This window comes from Neofelis nebulosa, chromosome 14 (assembly GCF_028018385.1).
Source record: "Neofelis nebulosa isolate mNeoNeb1 chromosome 14, mNeoNeb1.pri, whole genome shotgun sequence".
NCBI classification, from domain to species: Eukaryota; Metazoa; Chordata; class Mammalia; order Carnivora; family Felidae; genus Neofelis; species Neofelis nebulosa.
The window spans coordinates 59955038-59976997 of record NC_080795.1 but is presented as its reverse complement, the minus strand read 5'-3'; the positions used below and the strand labels follow the sequence as shown (position 1 = coordinate 59976997).

General features: G+C 36.2%; 1 protein-coding gene across 6 annotated transcripts in view; it reads left to right on the top strand.

Annotated features, from left to right (window-relative positions):
* TRPS1 (transcriptional repressor GATA binding 1) overlaps positions 1-21960 on the top strand; it is a 259341-nt gene that overhangs the window by 28267 nt on the left and 209114 nt on the right. For 3 of the 6 annotated variants that reach the window (XM_058698879.1, XM_058698878.1, XM_058698880.1), the window contains exon 2: positions 19999-20927. In XM_058698879.1, the coding sequence (XP_058554862.1) occupies positions 20001-20927 (927 nt within the window). In that variant the 5' untranslated portion in view covers positions 19999-20000. Of the gene's footprint in view, positions 1-16464; positions 16623-19998; positions 20928-21960 lie in introns of all 6 variants that reach the window. The other 3 variants (XM_058698874.1, XM_058698875.1, XM_058698877.1) reach the window with 2 other exon arrangements.

Genomic DNA, 21960 nt, shown 5'->3' with positions numbered 1-21960 from the left:
GTCCTAACCCCAATTCGAACAACAGAAAAATACAGTGATATATAAATGCCTAAATAATCCAGTCTCATTCGTGTGTCACCAATGTCTATCAGTAACCCCCACTTTTCATCTGAATTGGTAAGATAGCTTTGATTTTTAAAAGAATTCTTCTTTCTCTTGTGATCAGAGTTGAAACAATTTGATTCTTTTTGAAATATATAATATCTGTTCATTTTTTACCTTTCTTCAGTGTGTGTACATTTCATACCACATCTGGTCCAGCTTTCCTAATTTATTTAGAAACTTCAAGTGGGTTCCTGTTTTCTACAAGTGCTCCAGCCTCATCCGTTGGGATCCCAGAGTCTATCTTACTAACCTTTGCAACCACATGTTTTAGTAACCCAGATTCTTCCCTGTCCCCCGACATAGGTTTCTATTGGAAAGCAACCCTTTGTTTCTCTTTCTCCTCTTTACTGCAGTACTGCTTTCTTTTCCTCAGAAATTCTTATTTCTCGGATGCCTGGTGGCTCAGTTGGTTGGGTGTCCGACTTCGGCTTAGGTTGTGATCTCGCTGTTCACAAGTTCGAGCCCCACGTCGGGCTCTGTGCTGACAGCTCAGAGCCTGGAGCCTGTTTCCGATTCTGTGTCTTGTCTCCCTCTGTCTCTGCCCCTCCCCCGCTTGTGGTCTGTCTCTCTCTCTGTGTCGAAAATAAATAAACATTAAGAAGAAAAGAAAAAAGAAATTCGTATTTCTGTGTGCTTTCTCCCCCAGGCTCCTCTCCACTCCCCTCTACTTTAAATATTTCCACTGTTACTGACCTTACATTATTTTACTAGGAGTGAAACAAATAGTGGACATAATAATAATACTCATAAAAATAATAGCAGATAGTTAAGACTTACTATTTGTCTTCAAGGGAATTTATTGTGTGCTCTGATGATTTGGGGGCAAAATCCTATTATGTCCTGTATTGTTACTGAGATATTTACTGTAAGCCTTATTTCTTTGATGGAGGGAGCTAGTTTCTTAAGCAATAATTTTGTCTTAAATTTTTTTCTCCTTTTGGTATTTGGCCACATTGTTTTAAACATACTGGTACTCAATAAATATGTACTATATGGATGAATTAATTGACTAGAGGGGCACTTGGGTGGCTCAGTCGGTTGAGTGTCCAACTTTTGATTTTGGCTCAGGTCATGATCTCACAGTTGTGAGATGAGCCCCATGTCAGTCTCTGTGCTGAGCGTGGAGCCTGCTTGGGATTCTTTCTCTCCCTTTCCCTCTGACTCTCTCTTTCTCTTTCAAAATAAGTAAATTTTTTTAAAAAATGAAATAAAAATAATTGACTAGAAAATTTTAGTATGAAATGTCCTTGCCTATAGGCAGATTATATATATATTTGATGTGGCTTTGGTACTTTATTGTCCAACTTAATTAACAGGAGTGTTTTTTGAAACCATTAGTGTATTTTATATTCATGGTATAGTACATAGGAACTTTACTGAGGATCAAATATGTCAATTTGTGTTTCATAGCCAGACTATTAAGCTTTGGGAAGAGATCCATTTTAAGTAAATTACATATATGCACATATACATTAATATATTAATCTCTGAATGAACATCAGTTAATTCAGAATATACTCATTATATTTCCAAGATTATAGCTAATTGCTTATGATAAGAAACTATCATACTAGTGGCACTGTCTTATGAGATGGTAAAAAATTGCATCAAAATCAGAGATAGTTTAGATATTAAATTATTTTTTATCTTAATAAGGCTTTCCCATAACATAATTATGTAGAAATTTTAACCATAGTACAGAAGTGTGATAAGTTTGTATGAAGTTTGTATGTAGAGTTTACATAAAGTTTTTTGAACATATATGATAAATGAATTGTATAATATTTTCAGAAAAATAAGGAATCTTTCACAAAATTTATGCTTTAATCCTTTGTTTCAGAGAGTTGGTGATTTTAACCAAACACCCCTGAAATTGCTAACACCACTGAACCTGTTTCAGTTCCGTTAAGAAGCCACATTCTCTCATGGGGTGCCTGGGTGAGCTCAGGGGCTCAGCTGGTTGAGCACCAGACTCTTGGTTTCGGCTCAGGTCTCATGGTTCATGGGTTCAAGCCTCACATCCTTTCTCCTGCTGACAGTGAGGAGCCTGCTTGGGATTCTCTCTCCCTCTCTCTCTGCCCCTCCCCCACTTGTGTGCACACGCTCTCTCTCTCTCTCTCTCTCTCTCTCTCTCAAAATAAACTTAAAAAAAAAAAGAAGCCACATTCTCTCTTGCAAGAGAATGAACTCTTTCACTTGCAGAATCAGTGAATCACTGAATTACTCAATCCTCCCTCTTCACCTGGCCAGCTTTTGCTCTCTTTCAGTTTATAGTCATTTCCCCCAGAATCCTTTCTTATACCAAACCTAGATCAGGCGCCTCTGTGTCCTGCGTTTCTTTTCTCTGGTTAGACTGGAAACTCACTGAGGGAGGGTTTGCTGTTTACCTTCTTCACAGGTGTGTCCTCAGCACCTTGCTTGATGCCCACAAAATAATATACAGTTGAATGTATAAATGTGATGTTACAGTGCCCCCGCCCCCCTTATCTGTGGTTTCACTTTCCGTGGTTCATTACCCACATCCACTGAGGTCTGGATACAGATGATTGATCCCCCTCTGACATAGTGTCTGGAGGTCAGTAGTAACTTAATGCTACATCACAGCGCCTGCATCATTCCCCTCGCTGGATCCGCTCACCTAGGCGTTTTATCATCTCACGTCGTCACAAGAAGGGTGAGTACAAGACAGTAAGATATTTTGAGAGAGTGACCACATTCACGTAACTTTTATTAGGGTACATTGTTATAATTGTTCTGTTTTATCGTGAGTGAGTTATTGTTACTCTGTTATGGTGCCTAATTTATAAATTAACTTTATCATAAGCATAGATAGATAGATCTATATAGGAAAAAAACATAGTATATATAGGTTTCAGGCACCAGTTGGGGGGTCTTAAAACATATCTCCTGAGAGTAAAGGGGGTCCACTGTAATTTATTCTTAATTGTAAGTATTAGTTGTCATAGCGTGTGGTCAGTTTTGTGATAGTTGTACAGAAAAATAGAATTCAGTGCTAAATGGGTACTGATGCCAACAGATACACAGTTGACTTTGATTTCTGGAAAAACATTCTGATAGCAGCTTGCTTGGGTAACCACTTGCCATTTTTCTGATGAGGATAAAGCGAAGGGTCCACAAGGGGATATGGGACACGTCAACATCACCAACTTTATTTAAGTTATTGAATCGAACACTAAAGCAGTTCTTTTTTCTTAATGTTTACTTATTTTTGAGAGAGAGTGAGTGGGATAGGGGCAGAGACAGAGGGAGGGAGGGAGAGAGAGAGAGAGAGAGAGAGAGAGAGAATCTCAAGCAAGCTTCACGAGGTCAGTGCAGAGCTGGACATGGGGCTCGAACTCACAAACCGTGAAATCATGACCTGGGCTGAAATCAAGAGTCATATGCTTAATCAGCTGAGCCACCCAGGCACCCCTAAAGCAGTTATTTTTCAAGCAGTATTCTTGGTCATAAGAAACTATTCTTGAATTCTGCTGTCTTTTAACTAACACTATTCGAAGTACTTCATGTAGTTTTTCTCACCTTGCGTATACTGTAATGTGGCATTACATTCCAGAGATGCCAACCCTTAGTTCATCTGGACCATATTGATGACATTTTGTGAAGGAGAATTCCATGTTTATTTCCCTAAGTCACGACAGCATATTTTGGGACCATCAACAATGTTTTTTTGCTCCAACAGAATATGGTAAACAATAGGCTACAGTTTTCTTAGTGACTTCTATTATGTCTCACTTTTCATGTAATTTGTTGTATTACAACATTAAATGGGGCATTCTTTTTTTATTTTTTAAATGTTTTTATTTATTTTTGAGAGACAGAGCACAAGTGGGGAAGGGGCAGAGAGAGAAGGAGACAGAGAATCCGAAGCAGGCTCCAGACTCTGAGCTGTCAGCACGGAGCCCGATGCGGGGCTTGAACTCACAAACCGTGAGATCATGACCTGAGCCGAAGTCAGACGCTCTACTGACTGAGCCACCCAGGTGCCCCTAAAACGGGGGCATTCTTAATGTTACAAGCAGATTTAAAGTACTGTGTGTTCCTCCTATGATATGTTCACTTTTTCATGAAGTCATTTTAGTAATAACATTTTATTTCTTGAATAACACCCTGATCTGTGGGCTAAATAAAGAAGGCATTATTTGCAGGTATGATGATGATAATAATATTGCCAGGTACCAATTTTGTTTGTTCAGGTGAACTCTTCAGTGATCTGGTTTGGAAAAACTCAGTAAAACTGTTAGGAAATGCTGCAAAACTAAAAGTTCCAAAGAATAAAGGAAGGGGTTAATTTTAAACAATACTGCACAGTGTCCCTGTGTTCTGGGTATTGTGCTGCTTGCTCCTTTTACAAACACCTTTTCTCATCCATGCGTGTGCTTGTTTCCTGCAGTCGGCCATTGAATGTATACAGCATTCTTGCTTTGACGTCCAGAACGCATACATCACCGGGAGAGGTGGGCAAGCCAACCAGTTCTAATTCTCCTTAAACCAAATGTCCCGAAGCTTGTTCAGGTGTTCTGGGACTTCGTGGTTCTCTTTGAGGAAGGACCTCCAGGGAACAGTGTTAAATCATCCTATCTTACAAACCTGGAATGATTTCTGTAGGGTCAAGCGTGATTGTAGTTTCTGTCTGCTTGTGCCTACAAAACAAACTCCAAATGCCGTGTGAGGTGGTTTTAAGAAGTAATGTTTTCAAGCATCCCCGGTGACGTTTGTGTGCTGCTTGTTCATTCATTTTTAGAAGCCATGTGATAATAGAAGCCAAAGTCTCAAGGAAATATTAACCAGGTGGAAGGTTTAAAACGGATAGAATTTTACCTACTAACTTCTTTATGCAAGATGAGCAACACCATCGTTACTTGGTCTGTGAGATGGAGTCCTTTATTTTGTAGGCTGAGAACAGTACTGTAGATGAGGGTACAATCAGCCACACTTCATTTAAACATGGCATTTATTCAGCCTTATAAAGATACTCAGCATTTAGGAAAAAGCCATAGTGTTTTATGGGCTGTTTATCATCTGTTTCATTCAGTCTTCTAAGGTAAGCAGGTTACATTAATCCCTTTTCAGTTTTAGTTTTCTTATTTGTAAAATAAAGCTTATGAATTCCTTGCAGGGTTTCAGCGAGGGCTAAAGAGACCAGTATGTGGGCCTAAAAGCAAATGGCTTGTATGTGGCAGGTGCTCAAAAACTGTTAGTTCCCTTCTGCCTTTACTCAGATTGTGGTGTACGTGGTACAGTGTATCCTCATGATCCATTTAGTAACTGCGGATGGGTGTCTGCTTTGCGCCTTTGTCCCACCACCACAGAATCAGTGACAGAGTTCTCCTCTCTTCTACCTTCTTGTCTCTTACCTTCTCCTTTCCTAGGGTGGCTCTTGCTTTTTGCTCATTATTGCCTCTGATCTCTTTTTTGAAAGCTTTTACCCTCTCAGATTTCTCTTTTCCAGAACTTCTTTTCTTCTCTCGCCATTACTCTTTTATTCTTTCTTCTGCCACATTGTTACCTCCTTCAGCACGCTTGGTTCTTTGTGTCCCGCAGCCTGGCCTGAGTAATCAAGGACAGTCTTCCACCTCTGCTTGCGTTGCCCATCAGACTCGAGCAGCTGAAAGATTTCTTCTCAATTACCCCATGGTTCCTGCAGAGCCCCTGCCGTTTCCTTGAAAAATCACACATGTGTGCACACATACACTAACTTTTTTAGCTGGAATATGCACAACTCATGTCTATAGTTCTTTTTATTTTGTATGTATTACAAAATAAATGCTCTGTGTAACTCATGTCGGGAAGTGGAAGTTGCTAGTACTCTACAAGCCCCCTTTGCCAGTACCTTTGTGCCTCTTCCTGTTCTCTGTTTTCTTCCTTCCCCCAGGAGTTAATCATTCTCCTGTCTGATCCTGACACTTCAGACTGGCTTTGCTTGTTTTTGAACTTTACATGCATTAGAATATAGCACTCCTATGCATTAAAAGCATGCATTCTCTTATGTCTGGCGTCTCATACTCAACATCATGTACGCGAGATTCATTCGTGTTGTTGTACGTAGTTTATTTTTATTCTGTTGTATGACCATGCATTCCATTGTATAGTCAGTCATATACCACAAGTATATACATATACATACACACGTTTATGTTATGTTTATGTTTATATTTATATTTATATTTATATTATTTATATTTATTGAGGTATATTTGGCTTGTTTCCAGTTTTGATATTTCAAATGATGATACTGTGAGCCTTCTTGTGAATTGAACTTTTATTTTTTATTTTTATTTTTATTTTTTTGTGTGTGACCTGAACTTTTAAATTGAACTTCTGGTTTGATTTTGCTTTAAGTTGCTAGGAGTCTGATCCAAATGTTTGGGACTTTTCTGTATTCTTTTATATCTTAGCCTATTCTTTTATTATTCTTTTTTTAATGTTTATTTTTGAGAGAGAGAGAGAGAGAGAGAGAGAGAGCGCAAGCGGGGGAGGGGCAGAGAGAGGGTGACAGAGGATCCAAAGCAGGGTCTGTGCTGACAGCAGAGAGCCCGATGCGGGGCCCAAACTCATGACCTGAGCCTGAGTCAAAAGCCTGGTGCTTAGCCGACTGAGCCACCCAGGTGGCCCTGATTTCTTTCAGTTAGCAAAAAACACATAGTAATGTAGGTCTTTCCTAAAAACAAAGTGGTATAATGCAAACTTTTGGGAAACAGAGGATACCTGTATTATTATATACTTAATAAATATTTAAATATCATGTGACATTCATGTACAGATTATAAATAATCATGCAGGTATATGAACTTATAAAAATTCATTTTACTGATTACAGAAACATTATTATGGAATTAATACTACATGGAGTGCACTTATTTTTTTAGTGAACCTTCCTGTATGTAATTCAGTCCACAAATTGTGTGTAAGGTTATATAGACTTATATAGAACCTAAATCAAGTCAAAATAATTCTGAGTCACAGTTTTAAAAAATTAAGTTAATTCTTATTTCTCACTACCTATGCATTTATTGCTGTATGACCATAGATCCATTGTCATGGATCCAGACCTATGACATGTGGGTCTTTTTTTAGCTTAAAGAAAGACCAGATGAATGCCTTGAGTCCTTGTATGTCTTGATTTGGTTTGTTATTAATTAGGTTGATAATATAACTTGAGCATTATTCTAGCTTTTATTCTCATAAGCCTGTTTTAGTTAGATTCTGGCCTTCCTGATGAGATAAGGAGTATGCAGAAATTTCTAAGTATGCTAACATGGCATCTATCCATTGGAACTTTTGTGAGTGCTTACTCTGTAGTAGGCAACTCTCAGTGGGGAGAGCCATATTAGTATCACTTGGCTTTTGAAAAACTCATATGTCCCTTGCTCCAATATGCTTTTTTTCTCTCCAATAATCATTATCATACTGTGCCATTTTTAATGATGGAAATGTGTTATGGCCATAGATGTGTTGCCTTTAGGATGAGCTTGAGAATTGATGATAATAGAGAGATATTTGAATACATGAATTATGTATCAATGTTTTGATTAAAATAATCACATATATGAATGGATAAATATTAATCTTTTTAACTAACAATAATGTTAATAAAGATATTCTCTCATCTGGAGGACTTCATAGCCTAGTGGGGTAGCTGAAAACATAAACACATAGTTACAGTATGATGTGGAATGTATCTCAAGAGGAGATACATATAAATTGCCATCGATGGTAGTGGAAAAGACTCACTTTTGCTTGGGGGAACTGTAGAGGGCTTTGCAGAAGTGAATCCATTTGGACTTGGCATAATTTGTTACCTTTAGTTATGTACTAGTTGTGATGAAGCAAATCCAAAAGTCAGGACAACTTACTAGTCCAATAAGGTTGCTGTATTTTTATATTTATATTTTGTATTTTATATTTATATGCTGAAAATATATTTTATATTTATATTTTGTATTTTATATTTATATGCTGAAGATTGTATATTCACTTGACACAACTACAGAACCAGTCAAGTACATTTGATTGCCATCTTTATAAAATGGTATTTAAATTGTATTCTCTGGTAAGTCTCTTAAAGTGCTATCACATTTGTATTTACAAACACATTGGTTAACTATTGTTCGTAAAAACACTAAAGAGTTGTTGAGAAATGTAATGAGAAACCAAGTGGTCTAGCAAGGCTTCTGGCTTTTTCAGACCTAGCTCTTCATGTCTAGGTCTTTGACCTGAGCAAGTGATTTGACTTTTGTAAATCTTAGTTGCTTCATCTGTAAAATGTGAAAACAATATTATCTTACTTAAGGAATTGTTAATAAAAATGAAAGTCAAATAAGGTAATATAGTCTTGGAACAGTACCTGGTTCTTAGTAACAATAACATAATACATTTTTGTTAGACATTAAAAATTCAGGTTATAACATACATAAACACTCATGATTGTGAGCCTTAATAAAAGATCTACTCTGACTTTTGATTCCTTTCAACATTCAATTAAATTTTGAAGAAACTATTGTAAAACACACACAGACACACATATGTATACGCGCGCGCGCGTGTGTGTGTGTGTGTGTGTATTTTTTCCTTTCCTCTGTTATGACAGGTGTCCACAACAAGATTGATAGAGAAAAGAAATTACTAATTGGGGTACAGGTAGTGAAAATCTTTTCTAAAGGTGTGTGTGTGTGTGTGTGTGTGTGTATGTCTGTGTGTCTGTGTGTGTTTAGATGGACTCTTGAGTTTATATTGAACTTGGATTTGAAGATAGACTAGATTACCTATACATTCAGGTAATATTCACCTGAAATATTTAATGAGTGAGCTAATTTTTGCCCTAATTTCACAGCCCTACACATGTATCTGTTCTTTCTTGGTGACTGTGTAATAATAGGAGTTGTGAGGCCCAGGAGTAACCTGGATATGTGATCACCCTCTCAGATATAGACCTCAGTATGACCTCACCACCATGTTAGCTTTGTATTTAAAATTAACTTATAATTAATTCCCTGTTTCAGATTTACTTCAACATCTACCTAGCCTATTTTTATATTTTAATTAGTTTTTAATCTTTTGTTTTAATGTTTGCAGGTGGGGGGATGCAATAACAATAAAACAAAATCCTAAAGCCCATAAAGCTAGAGCCGGGGATTTGTAAGAGTGAGATAGGAAGGCTCTATATACTTCATTCCTCTTCTTCTACACCACCTAAAACCATGAACCAGACTGATATTAAGCTATACCATAAAATGATGCAGTCATAGAGCAGGTCCACACTGGGTACGTGCTTACCGACGGCGGTCTGGGCTTTGACTTTCCACCCTTTATTATGGGTACACCTGAATCTGCGGGTGGAGACTGAGCTAAGTTGGGAGGATTGGGATTTATTAATAACCAGAGAGGAAGACTTTGTCTAGACACAGTCTCTCAGGTATCAGTAAGCCATTGAGAATTACTAATTGTAACTGTATGAACTATAGGTCCCTCAGTGCAGTCCTTGGTCTCTCTCTAACCCTTTTCTTCATGCCATATTCCACTAAACTCTTTGCCATATTTTGGTTCCTGAACAAATTTGGTTCAGATAAAATGTAAGTGATTATAAATGAATGACTCAAATCTAGTATACAAGGTGGTAGTGTTTTGAATGGATTGCTTTAGTGAACATTACAAGTAATAACAAAAAAAAAATAGGACTTCTTTATGCAGTGATATCTGTATAAGCTATTCAGCTTAGAGATAACCTTGGGTTTATACTCATCTGTTTTGATACATGTATAATTTGGACATCTGAGATAATATTATACATAGATGCTTATCTTCTGCCTTTCTTCACTCAGTGTTCTATCACGGCTGTAATCCTCTGCCAGTACACAATTATAAAATACTGATTCTAAATCTTTCATGATAGTGGATCCTGATCTTCTTTTAATGTTGTTAACCATGCTGGGGAAAAAAGAAAAAAAAAAAGAAACAAAAACAAACCCTTCAAAATGATCCACTTCAGATCAAAGCATCTTAGTTTTCTTGCCAAGTTAATGAAGAAATACTGTTTTGTTTAAAAAGATTATATATGTTTTTAAATCAGTAATTTTCAAGGAAGAAAATTACCATCTAGATTAGCATCTCCCACTGTGTTGTGTCCATTAGTTTTGTTGGTAAATGGCATTATGTGACATAAAGCCAAATAAGACTGGGAAATTCCAATCCAAATTGAACAGATTCCACCACTCCACAACCTCTAGGACTTTTTGGACCTGTAATTGCTAATGTACAATGTGGATCTCTGAAGAGGGTATATAATGTATACAGTTTCCACTAAAATTCACTTGATCAAGAAATGAATTGCAAAATTCATTTCTTTGCTTGCAACTAATATCATGGGAAGAATGTAGGGGAAGTTTTTGAATTTCTTATCATTTGTTCTTAAACACTGACCATAATAAAATCCTAGACAGAGCCCAGCTAAACTTGGGATGAGCATAGGCAGAATGTCCTAAAATAATGGTTTATTCAAAAAGGTGAAAGTTTCTAAGCCTGTTACCTATCCCAATTACGGAGGAAATCTGTGTGTACTTCCTCCTTCTTTCATACATAAACTTTTCTCATTCTAGGAGTCAGGAAAAAGTGGTTTAGTCTATTCTATCAGAAGTTGCTCTCAATTAAAAATTTTTAAAAATCAGTTTTCTTTGGAAACATTCAATATACTTAACAAAAGAGAAAAACAATTCCAAAGTGTGTGTGTGAATATAATATGTTTTTATCAGAAGGGAAAATGATGCCAAGTTGGTTATGTTAAGCAGTCAGCATGGACTGGGATGGTATTTAACCAGATTTAATATCATTAGTGCGTATGCGTTATAGATTGTAAAAGACATCCGTCGGTAATGTGTATTAATTTAAATGGACCTTTAAAAATACATATAGAACAAAGATCCCTGGCCTTTTGGAACTTATATGCACAGTTGTACTCTGAACTTCCTTCTAATTTCCTTTCATTGCCCGTGTGTATTTGCTGCTGATTCCTCATAGTATTTGTGCCTTACCCATTGGCCATTCCTGTTTACTCATTGGACTACTGGTCCTCAGATAGGTGAGGCCTTTTGCGCTGCTTCCTGAGGTACCTTAGCGATGAGCAGAGTGGTTTCCAAGTTACTGGCTTCCTGAGCAAGAACTGTTGCATATTATGGTGCAAACTTACTTCCCTTCACTTTGGCTTTTTAACATATGTATTTAACACATATGTTATATATAACATATATGTTGAATATTACATTGTGTTAAGTTATATTTAACACACATATGTGTTTTCTCTCTTTACGTATATGTTACTAGTACAAGCTCTCAATATGCCTTCATGATATTTTTTTTAATCTTGGATCTAGTATGGCACTCTTAAAAAAACAACAAAAACTTTGCCTAATACACTCAGCTTATCTATGCTGTGAAGACAGTGAGCTTTCTTACTGAATCTTAATGGCATGCATTCATTAAACTCACTATACTGTATATGCATATTAATTTACCAAATGGATTTGTAATGATTGACACAGATTTCTTATGGGAGAACTGAGACAGATGTTAGCCAGTTACACTGCTGGATTGAGTTAATAATTGAGATTTTCTTTTCTATTGAATAACAGATTGGAAAATAGACAAAGCAACACCGATATATTAAAATTAAACTACCCTTAATATACAAACATGTTCTTCAGCAAATGTAGGGAAGAAAGTCAAAGGCATTCCTACAAATCTTGACATTCATTATTTTTGTTATCAACGGAAATCTCATTTACATACAAATAAAATGTTAATTCATATCATAACCACCGAGATAGATGCATTTATACTTTTCCACGAACTATTCTTTTTGAACTTATGTGCTGTGTTTGGCTTTTTGCCCATCAACTAGGTGAAATGTTCTAAGTTTAACAAAGAAGGATGAAGTTACACCTGCCCCATGCACACATGCAAAGTCAGATTGGACTGTTGGAACCAACAGTTACCATTGTACATAATTTTAATTGTTTTTTTTCCTTTGAGAGAAAAGAAAACAAAAGGAAAAATGACCTATGTGTGAGGAGACAAATGATAATGTTTCTTAATTTGCTTAGTGAAATTGTGATCTTATTCAAAGCAGAATTTTTAATACATTTGCCTCTCACCTGTTATGAAAGCAAAAATAATCAATTCCCCTTTCCTTTTGATAACTCATGCTTTATTTTAGTTACTCTTTTTAGTGAAATAGGTGCATGCTTCATTTTTTCACATACATTACAGTTTCAATTAGACTTCTGGCATATAATTTTTAAAAGCAAAAAAAATGTTTTGTAATTTTCTTATAAAAGTAAAATGGTTAATGAAATTCTTTCCCCAAGATGTATATGGATATTTGGAAACTCATTTTGGCAAATCTGACCTTATTACTTACTTACCAAACTATCTCCTTTTACCTAGACTAGTACATTTGAAATGAGATATTTAAAATATAGAGAGCATAGCTCAATGAAATAAAAGCCTAATAAAATGTGTTTGGGCTAACATCAAAACTGTTTGAAAGAGGATATCTAAATAATGTGCATTTTATCTCAGAGAGTCTTGGGTTGGTTCGAGTGTCCAGATGACTATTAATGGGCTTTGTGCTCCCAAGCATATGTTAATAGAAGTGATCCTTTTGGATTAATTTCATGTGAATTAATAAGAGATTTATTTGATGGGAGTTGTTTGAAGGTGATGACATTTAAATCTCAGCAGGATTCAAGATATCTGAAAATACCTTTAAAGATTCAGGAACAATCAATTCAGAGAGAGCAGATTAAATAGACATGGATAGCAAAGAACAGGATCTGACATTGGGTTTATGAAGATTGAAGCAGTTTACAAAAAAGAGCAATCTACCATTGAAGTATTGCCCTAGAATCTGAAGAAATAGAACATTTAAACTCCTTCAGCAATTCTTGGGTTTATGATTTGGATAAACAGTTTTCTCTTGCATTTTATAGTTCACTTAAGCAATCTGATTTTGATCTGTATATATGGAGTAGACAGGATTCAAGGTTTTGTGTTTTTTTTGAACCAATGAGCAAACACATATGTTCTTTAAAAACTGAACTTTATATGTCGTTCATATGGAAGCTATCTAGTTTGCTATAGGCCCCAAACTTGACCTTCCTTTTATTTTGCTATCACTTGCTTAATTCTTTAAATTCTTTGTGGGAAACTTTTGATCAAAAGAAACAATTTGCTTTTTTTCTTTCTTTTTAATTTTTTTTATAAAAGCTACATGAAATGTGTAATTAATAACCCAGTACTCCTAGGTTGTTGATCCAAACAAGCATGGAAGAAGCATATATTAAGGAGAAGACTATCACGTCTTTCCTTTTGTGTTAGCTTTGATTTTGAACACTTGAAAGTTTTATTATCTGGAAAAACAATAAGAAAATGTCATCTGGTATTATATGTTATGATGACAAGAACTGCTACTTATAATAAGAATCATACTCAGCAGGGTTTGAGACTGAGGTTAAATTATATAGACTCGGTACTCTAACTTTTTAGCCTTGTTGAGGTGTTATCCATCCATCCATCCATCCATCCGTCCATCCGTCCATCCGTCCATCCGTCCATCCATCCATCCATCCAAGGAATTAATCAATTGGAAGTGCACTCAGTTGAAATGGTATTTGAAGAGATACTCAAAGGCTTTAATTTTTCTTGAGAAATAAGGATTCCTTATAATATTTTCCTTTTCTTTTTAAAGATATCCTTCTCTCTAACATGAATAATAGTAAAATTATAGTCATCTTGCTGGATGTTTAGCACATACTTAGGCTGGGTATACATTTATTGAATGCATGAATATTGGAGGAAATGAATAACTGAGTGAATGGTAGACCTCAGTGGTATTTATGCCATCCTTAATTATTGATGGTTTCATATTTTGTAGTCTTTCAGGGAAATTGGATAGAGTTTTTCTAAGGTAATAATACAGTGCCTAAGCCACTAACCAGAACCATTATAGAATCTTAGAGGCACAAAGTTTAGCAATCATACATTGTAATTCCCTCATATGAGTAAGAACAGAGGCTCAGAGAAGCGAAGGGGCCTGCCCTTGATTACATCAGCCGGTGATTCGAATCAGCTTCAGAAACTGGACATATAATTGGACATTCTTCCTTCCTTTGTTTAGGGTCAAGATGCTACAAATAGCATAGGAATTTATATCTCTTACCTTCAAGGAGTTTCTCATCTAATGGAAATAAATTCTTGTTTTAATCTGTATTGGATGGATGTGTTAGCTCTCTTTTTAAATTACTACAGTAGTGGATTTCTTTGACTGAATAATTCATTTGATTACCTATTGCAAGGCTATTTGGAACAAGTATTTCATAAATGTATGTGTGAAAAAAATATAATTCAAAGAATTCTCTCTCTATATATGCACATATATAAACAAAAATATATACACACATATATATATGAAATAAAGCTAAATCATTAGTGGTTAATTCAAATCATCTAGGAATAATAGAAAACTCAGATTCCTTTCGCTATGAAGATGCCATTCTGAGAACATGAGTCACAGTCTTCTGTAGAAAAAGGAATTTTTTCTTATATATTTAAGAATTTTAATTGTGAGATAAGATAGTTATCAGAATTATATTTTAAGCTCTAATGCTGATTATTTCCACTGATACTATAACATAGGAACAGTACAGTATCCTATTGTTTCTTATAATAATTTTCTTTTTCATAAAAAATACAGAGGGGCGCCTGAGTGGCTCAGTCAGTTAAGTGTCTGACTTCGACTCAGGTCATGATCTCGCGGTTTGTGAGTTCGAGCCCCATGTTGGGCTCTGTGCTGACAGCTCAGAGCCTGGAGACTGCTTCAGATTCTGTGTCTCCCACTCTCTCTGCCCTACCCCTGCTTGCGCTCTGTCTCTCTCTCAAAAATGAATAAACATTTAAAACAATTTTTTTAAAAAAATACAAAGAAAGCCTTTAGATTTGTTTTAATTTAGGAGGAAATAATAATAGAAATAGGGATTTTTGCAAATGGAATGTCTTACATCTCAGAGATGAAACTACAAATAGTACATTTTTAGGAAGCTAAACATGTTTTAACCCACTTAAATATCTTGACACAAAATATATTTTCATGTTATATCCGCTGTTGGAGGAGTGTACGTGTATTTGCGTAGGTGGAGAATGATGTGACGGTGGGCATGCTCACCATTTCCACCTCACCTACTCCCTAGCCCATAGGTGAGCTTTTAATCTCACAATTAAATAGAGAGGAGTTAGCAATTTTGAGTCTTGTAGCTCTTAAATTCTTCAGTGCCTCCTTATCCAGTTCACTTTAGCCCCAGATTATCTAAATGGTCGTTTATAGCAGGCCTACTGTAAACTGGCATTTTGAACTACTTTTGGTAGTCAGTATGAGGGATATTACTACATAGTTGAATGAAGAGATTTAAAATAAAGTTGCCAGAATACTCCTTGATGTGATTATCTTCCTTCCTTCCTTCTTTCCTTCCTTCCTTCCTTCCTTCCTTCCTTCCTTCCTTCCTTCCTTCCTTCCTTCCTTCTTTTTCTTTTCTTTTCTTTTCTTTTCTTTTCTTTTCTTTTCTTTTCTTTTCTTTTCTTTTCTTTTCTTTTCTTTCTCTAATTATTTTATGACCATTACTATAATATCTGCCTCAATAATTTCACTTAGATAATAAAGATGGTATAATGATGGTTCATCATGACTTTATGAACTTCTATATCAAGAGCAAAAATAAAAGATTACTAAAAATAGCTAAAAAGATGGCATGTGTTCTAGCGTGTCATGTTTCTGTAACTGTTGGTTTGGAAGACTTACGTAGATCTCAGTTCTCGATGGCATTGCAGGGACTCCTTTCTCGGCCACTTGGTGTGCACTGCTACTATGAGTTTGGAAGACATTGGCAATGGGTACAACTTCTTGTCTTCAGCTGTGACTGTACAATATCAGTAGATACACTTTATATCTTTTGCAGAAGCATTTCCCCTCCATGTTTACTAACCGAGAGCATTTATCCCCACCCCAGCGTAGGTAAGTATTCTGGTCCTTAGCCTTCGGGAGTTTTGAGGTTAAATCGTACATCACAGTCTTTTGTGAAAATGACTTCTGTAATCTTTTATATCACGCTTCTTCTTCTCCTGCTGCTTTATTAAAACCCAGGGGAGGGAAGATCTTGCTCAAGGTTTGCTCATGCATTTATTAGGTATCTGTCAAGCAGCGTGTGGTGCTGGCATATAAATGTATTTTAGGTGTGATACATTAAAGCCTATTTACATCATTTAGGAAGGAAAATATTTTTTTGTTTTGTTTTGCAGATGTACAGATCAGCTCTCAAAATGTCTTCTGTGTCTTCCGAGCATCTTCTAAGACAATTGCATTAGCCTCCTGCTAGTTGACTAATAGAATTAATAATTGTAGAAAGCACTCTAAAGCCACATGCCTTATGAAGTCAATGCTGGGTATGATTTTACAAGTATGTGATCTATTTTTTCAAGTGAAAATGTTAACTGGAAAAGTTCTTGGCACGCAGTAAAACATCATGCAATCTGTTATGTCTCTTAAAGATAATAACTTGAGGGTGGCTATAGTCTTACGATATCTAACTTATGACTTGTTAGGGGAGTTTCTTTCACTTAGAAGTATTGCAAATGTGCTTATATTTACATAATGTGTCATTCTCAAAAGTTATGGTGATATAATTCCAGTAAAAAATTATTTTTCTATAACTACTTCAAAGTATAGTCAACTAAATTAACCATGATTATTTTTTTTTAAAGAAACTAAAAAGAACATGCCCCTTCCACCCACAACAAAAAAGAAAACACAAATGACCTTTCTGATACTTCTTTGAAGTTTTAGCAGTTTAACATTATTTGTGATGTATATTTTTAAGGGCTGTGTTCAGCATGAGGAGTCAGTGAGTCATATGGGTTCCAAAGTTCTGTTCTTGGTGGAAGAGGGAACTGAAATTTGAAAGGATGAAAATTTAATTAAATCATTTTTTCTCTTAGTTACTGTAATTGCTGGTTCAGTAGTTTTTAAACTATGACCTATTACTTTTCTTCATGATAACAATAAATCAACAGGGTCTAATTTTTTTTTTGTTTTGCAAAACAAGTGAAAATTTTCCATATTAACATACTTATATCTATTCACTGTTAAGTATTTTATCTTAGTTCCTTGCTCTGTAAAATGTTGCTGTTTTTCTAATCACCTTGACATTAATATATGGACAGAAACCATTTTCTCTTCATTTTAATAGAAAGAAAATCTTAACGAATTTGGTTATTTCATATTCATTTCGTTATGAATCCTGCCTTTCATATAGATTTCTGTTTTTCTGTGTAACCTTATTTATTTCATTGGGGTGCATTACTGTTAGGTTTTATTTCCATTAAGAAGATGATCTTAAAATACAAATGATATGGTGGTTCAGTATTTGTCCAAGAAAAGATTAAATTGCAATAGTTCCTAAAGACTTTTATGTGTAATGGAAAAAACAAACACGAAATTCTGGAGGGAAAGGCAAGAGATGCTATAGCGAATCATTACATTTGTATGTGTAGTAATGGCTGATACTCTATAAACTAGGATGTCTTTTTCTTTAGGCCATGGTAAGAACAGCATTTTTTTAAAATTCAGATTCTTGTTTAAATAATAACTGGTTTCTTAAACTTCCTTTTTATTATTATTTTTTTTTCATGTTTAGTTTTCCTTTTGTTGACTACCAGTAAAATTGCCCTCCACTCTTCCATGTGTTGGTTCAAGTTCCCAAATTCTGTCACTTTTGACAGAGGACTAGGGGTCTCTTAAAGTGTTGGCATCAACCAATAAGACATGAACATGCAAACATTAAAAAATAAATACGTTAGAGGTGCCTGGCTGGCTCAGTCAGTGGAGTGTGCAACTCTTGATCTCGAGATCGTGTGTTTGAGCCCCATGTTGGATGGGGAGATTACTGGGAAAAAAATCTTAAAATAGATAAATAAATAGATAAATAAAAATAGGCTGACTAGTGTTCCATTTTTTTTTTTTAATAAGCAGTGGTTACCTAGCTTAGTTTATTTTAAGACCCAATGATAATGACACCAAGGTGAAGACTCACTCCCTGCTCCCTGCCTTGGCCAGGCAGGTTTACATGGCTTCATGACCATCAGTGGTACTTGAAACTTCAGTCCTTCATCCTATCAATGTTTTTGTTGTTGTTGTTGTTGTCCCAGGAGGAACATATACAGATTCTGTGCATATTTGTTGACTCATGTTATTGTTGTACTAAAAAGAAGAGTATACTTTCTTTAGTGCAGTTAATATTTTTTGACATTATTTTTGTAAAGTGAATTTTCCCCTTGCAAATGATTCTTTATAGTCAACCAGGGCATTAACTTGGCTCAGTGATTCATATTATACACATTTGCTTGACCAGCTCTTCAGAAATGAAGGTACATCCATATATGTCCAAAGCCAGTGTGGCTTCTCAGCACTTGTGAGAAATTACAGATGAGAATGACTAAAACGTGTTATTAATTTGGATTTTCTCAGGACATGTTGGATAATCATGGTGTAACTAACTCTGTTAAATCTGCCCCTGTGGCAAAGTCAGCTAGTAAAGAGGACTTGTCTTATTAGTCAGTCACAGGTGGATTTTCCTACGGGACATTTGGGGTGACAACTGATGGCATTTGCAGTGTTTCGGCTGGGAGATTAAGGGGACATAAGCCATGAAGCTCGGTTCTGGACTAGCCTTAGTTGCTGCATTTTTTTATGGACACACCACAAATTGTTTCTTATCTCCTCATACTGAAGTTCTGATTCATTAGACTCCAGTAGGGGAATTTCTCGCAGTATTCTTATTTTGACCATTCTCCTTGATGGCACTAACTTGAAAGGCACAGTCGAGGCAGCATGTGAAGGTGAACCTTGGGGAGGGTGCTGATAGTTGGCCATTCCAAGCTACCAAATGACAGCGTCATATGATTCAGTTTAATATTTTACTTTAGTCCATCTCCAGCATGCTCCTGATGGTGAAATTGGTACTGTTTCCACCTGGTTGTGCTAAGAATCCAGGACTTAGTTAGCTTCCCCATCATGCTACATAGAGTCCTAGTAAAAGCCAACCTGGTCACTCTGATATGGACCAGGTTTTCCTCCTAACTTTCAGGCAAGCTCTCCAATTGGGGCTTAAAGAAATTTATCGGTAGGACAGAGATGAGACATTTGTTACCCTCCATTCCTGAAAGTAATAGGGCAGTTTTCACTTTGTTTATAACATGCTGTTTCTGTCTTTTGACTATGAGGATATTTTGGTTGAAATTACGTTTATAGCTTGGTTGCACAGTATGTAACCATATTGAATTCCAATTTATGTTGTTTATATACATAGCATATAAATAAACGTGTAATATATATTCTGTAAACATAAATGCATATATATTTCATAAACATAGCATGTGTATATATTATACATAATATATAAGGTTTACAAATAAGCATGTATACAGCATCAACTGTACCTGAAGAAAGTGAGCAAAAAATATCATTGGCAAACAAGAATAGTAGGAAAGATAGAGCTATCAATGACAATAAATATTTTGGTATTCATAAAACCATTGAAAAATAGCAAATGAGCCACTCTATGACAAAAATAATTCTAAATGTAAATATTTGCTTTAGTCTCAGGTGGGTTTTTTTTTTTTTGCTATTTTTCAAACATTTTTTTTTTCCCTAGAGGAAGATTTTTGTATGTACCTTAAAAAAGCCTCAAGTAAGAATAAGTAAAATGTTCTATATTAGGTTGCATCTCTGCAACTTTCAAATAACCTCGCATTTCCTTTTCCCTTGCATTTTTACAGATATGGTCCGGAAAAAGAACCCCCCTCTGAGAAACGTTGTTAGCGAAGGCGAGGGCCAGACCCTGGAGCCTATAGGTACAGAAAGCAAGGTGTCTGGAAAGAACAAAGAATTTTCTGCAGATCAGATGTCAGAAAATACAGATCAGAGTGATGCTGCAGAACTGAATAATAAGGAGGAACATCGCTTGCATGGCCAAGATTCATCCTCTAGCAGCAAGAAGGGCCCCAAAAGCTCCAGCCTGAGTGAGAAGGCTGGCTTCAATTATGAAAGCCCCAGTAAAGGAGGAAACCTTCCCTCGCATCCACATGATGAGGTGACAGATAGAAATATGTTGGCTTTCTCATCTCCAGCTGTGGGGGGAGTCTGTGAGCCCTTGAAGTCTCCTCAACGAGCAGAGGCAGATGACCCTCAAGATACGGCCTGCACCCCAGCAGGGGACTCACTGGAGACGAAGGAAGATCATAAGATGTCACCAAAGGCCACGGAGGAAACAGGGCAGGCGCAGAGTAGTCAAGCCAATTGTCAAGGCTCAAGCCCAGTTTCAGTGGCCTCCAAAAACCCACAAGTGCCTTCAGATGGGGGTGTAAGACTGAATAAATCCAAAACCGACTTACTGGTAAATGACAACCCAGACCCGGCACCTCTGTCTCCAGAGCTTCAGGACTTTAAATGCAATATCTGTGGATATGGTTACTATGGCAATGACCCCACAGATCTGATTAAGCACTTCCGAAAGTATCACTTAGGACTGCATAACCGCACCAGGCAGGATGCTGAGCTGGACAGCAAAATCTTGGCCCTTCATAACATGGTGCAGTTCAGCCATTCCAAAGACTTCCAGAAGGTCAACCGTTCCGTGCTTTCTGGTGTGCTGCAGGACATCAATTCTTCAAGGCCTGTTTTACTAAATGGGACCTATGATGTACAGGTTTGTGCTTTGTGTTGTTCTCTCTTTATACAGAAAAGGTTCCTGGTAATGAAATGTGAATTCTTGCACGCATGGTAAAATCAAGTTCCCAGAACCAAAGGGGTAGCCTGGTAGATTCAGCGGGAGGATGGACACACTCCACAGCCATTTTATCCAAATGTGATTCAGAGGGGTCTTTAATCTCTTCTCATGGAAAATAGTCCCAATATCTCTATTAGGTTGGGAAAAGCCTTTTCACAGGATGAGGTAGGCTTCGTATTTCTAGAAATATTTCGTGGTAATTCGGTGTTTTCACAGTCTTCCCAAAAATGGCACTCATCTTTATAGTTCCACGTGATAGTAGTATATGGTTTGTTCTAAGATTAGAAATCTTTTGCTATAGTCTTTGCTTCAGTGAGGATCTTGCCTGTGTCTTGCATTAGGATTTAATTTTATACTCAGCCTGGCATCAACTTGGACTCGGTTTGGGTCATACGGACAGTTACAGAGATATACTCCAGAAAAAGCAACCTAATTGCAAATGAAAATTTGGAAATAAAAGTTTACATTGATTATAAAGAAGTCAATGTGATTGTAAGCAGTAGGGACACCAGAATGACCTTGGTGCAGGCCAGTAAAGCATTCCTTTCCGCATTTAAGGAAAATAGTAATTTATGAAAGCATTTAGCAGTAATTTAGATTTCTGCCTTTATTAAAACTGGCATACCTTTTTGATCTACTCTTCTGTCTTTAGTTTATGGCATATGTGAAATGGAAAAAAAAATCTACCATTTCAAATAGAATGAAAGGCAGAACTGATGCTAAAGAAATGTATTCATTTCATTTTAAGCAATTTTAGCCTAGTCAGTACTCATGGTCAGCTTGAGAAAGTGTATTCGTTTCTATTACCATCTGTAGTTTTTTATTGTATTATGCGGCCAGAGGATTTCAAAACATATTAGGTTTAATATTAACCTTCTTTAGGAATGATTAGAAGAAGTACCAGAGAACTAATGAAATTACATCATACTTATCTGACCTCCTAATTCCCTTA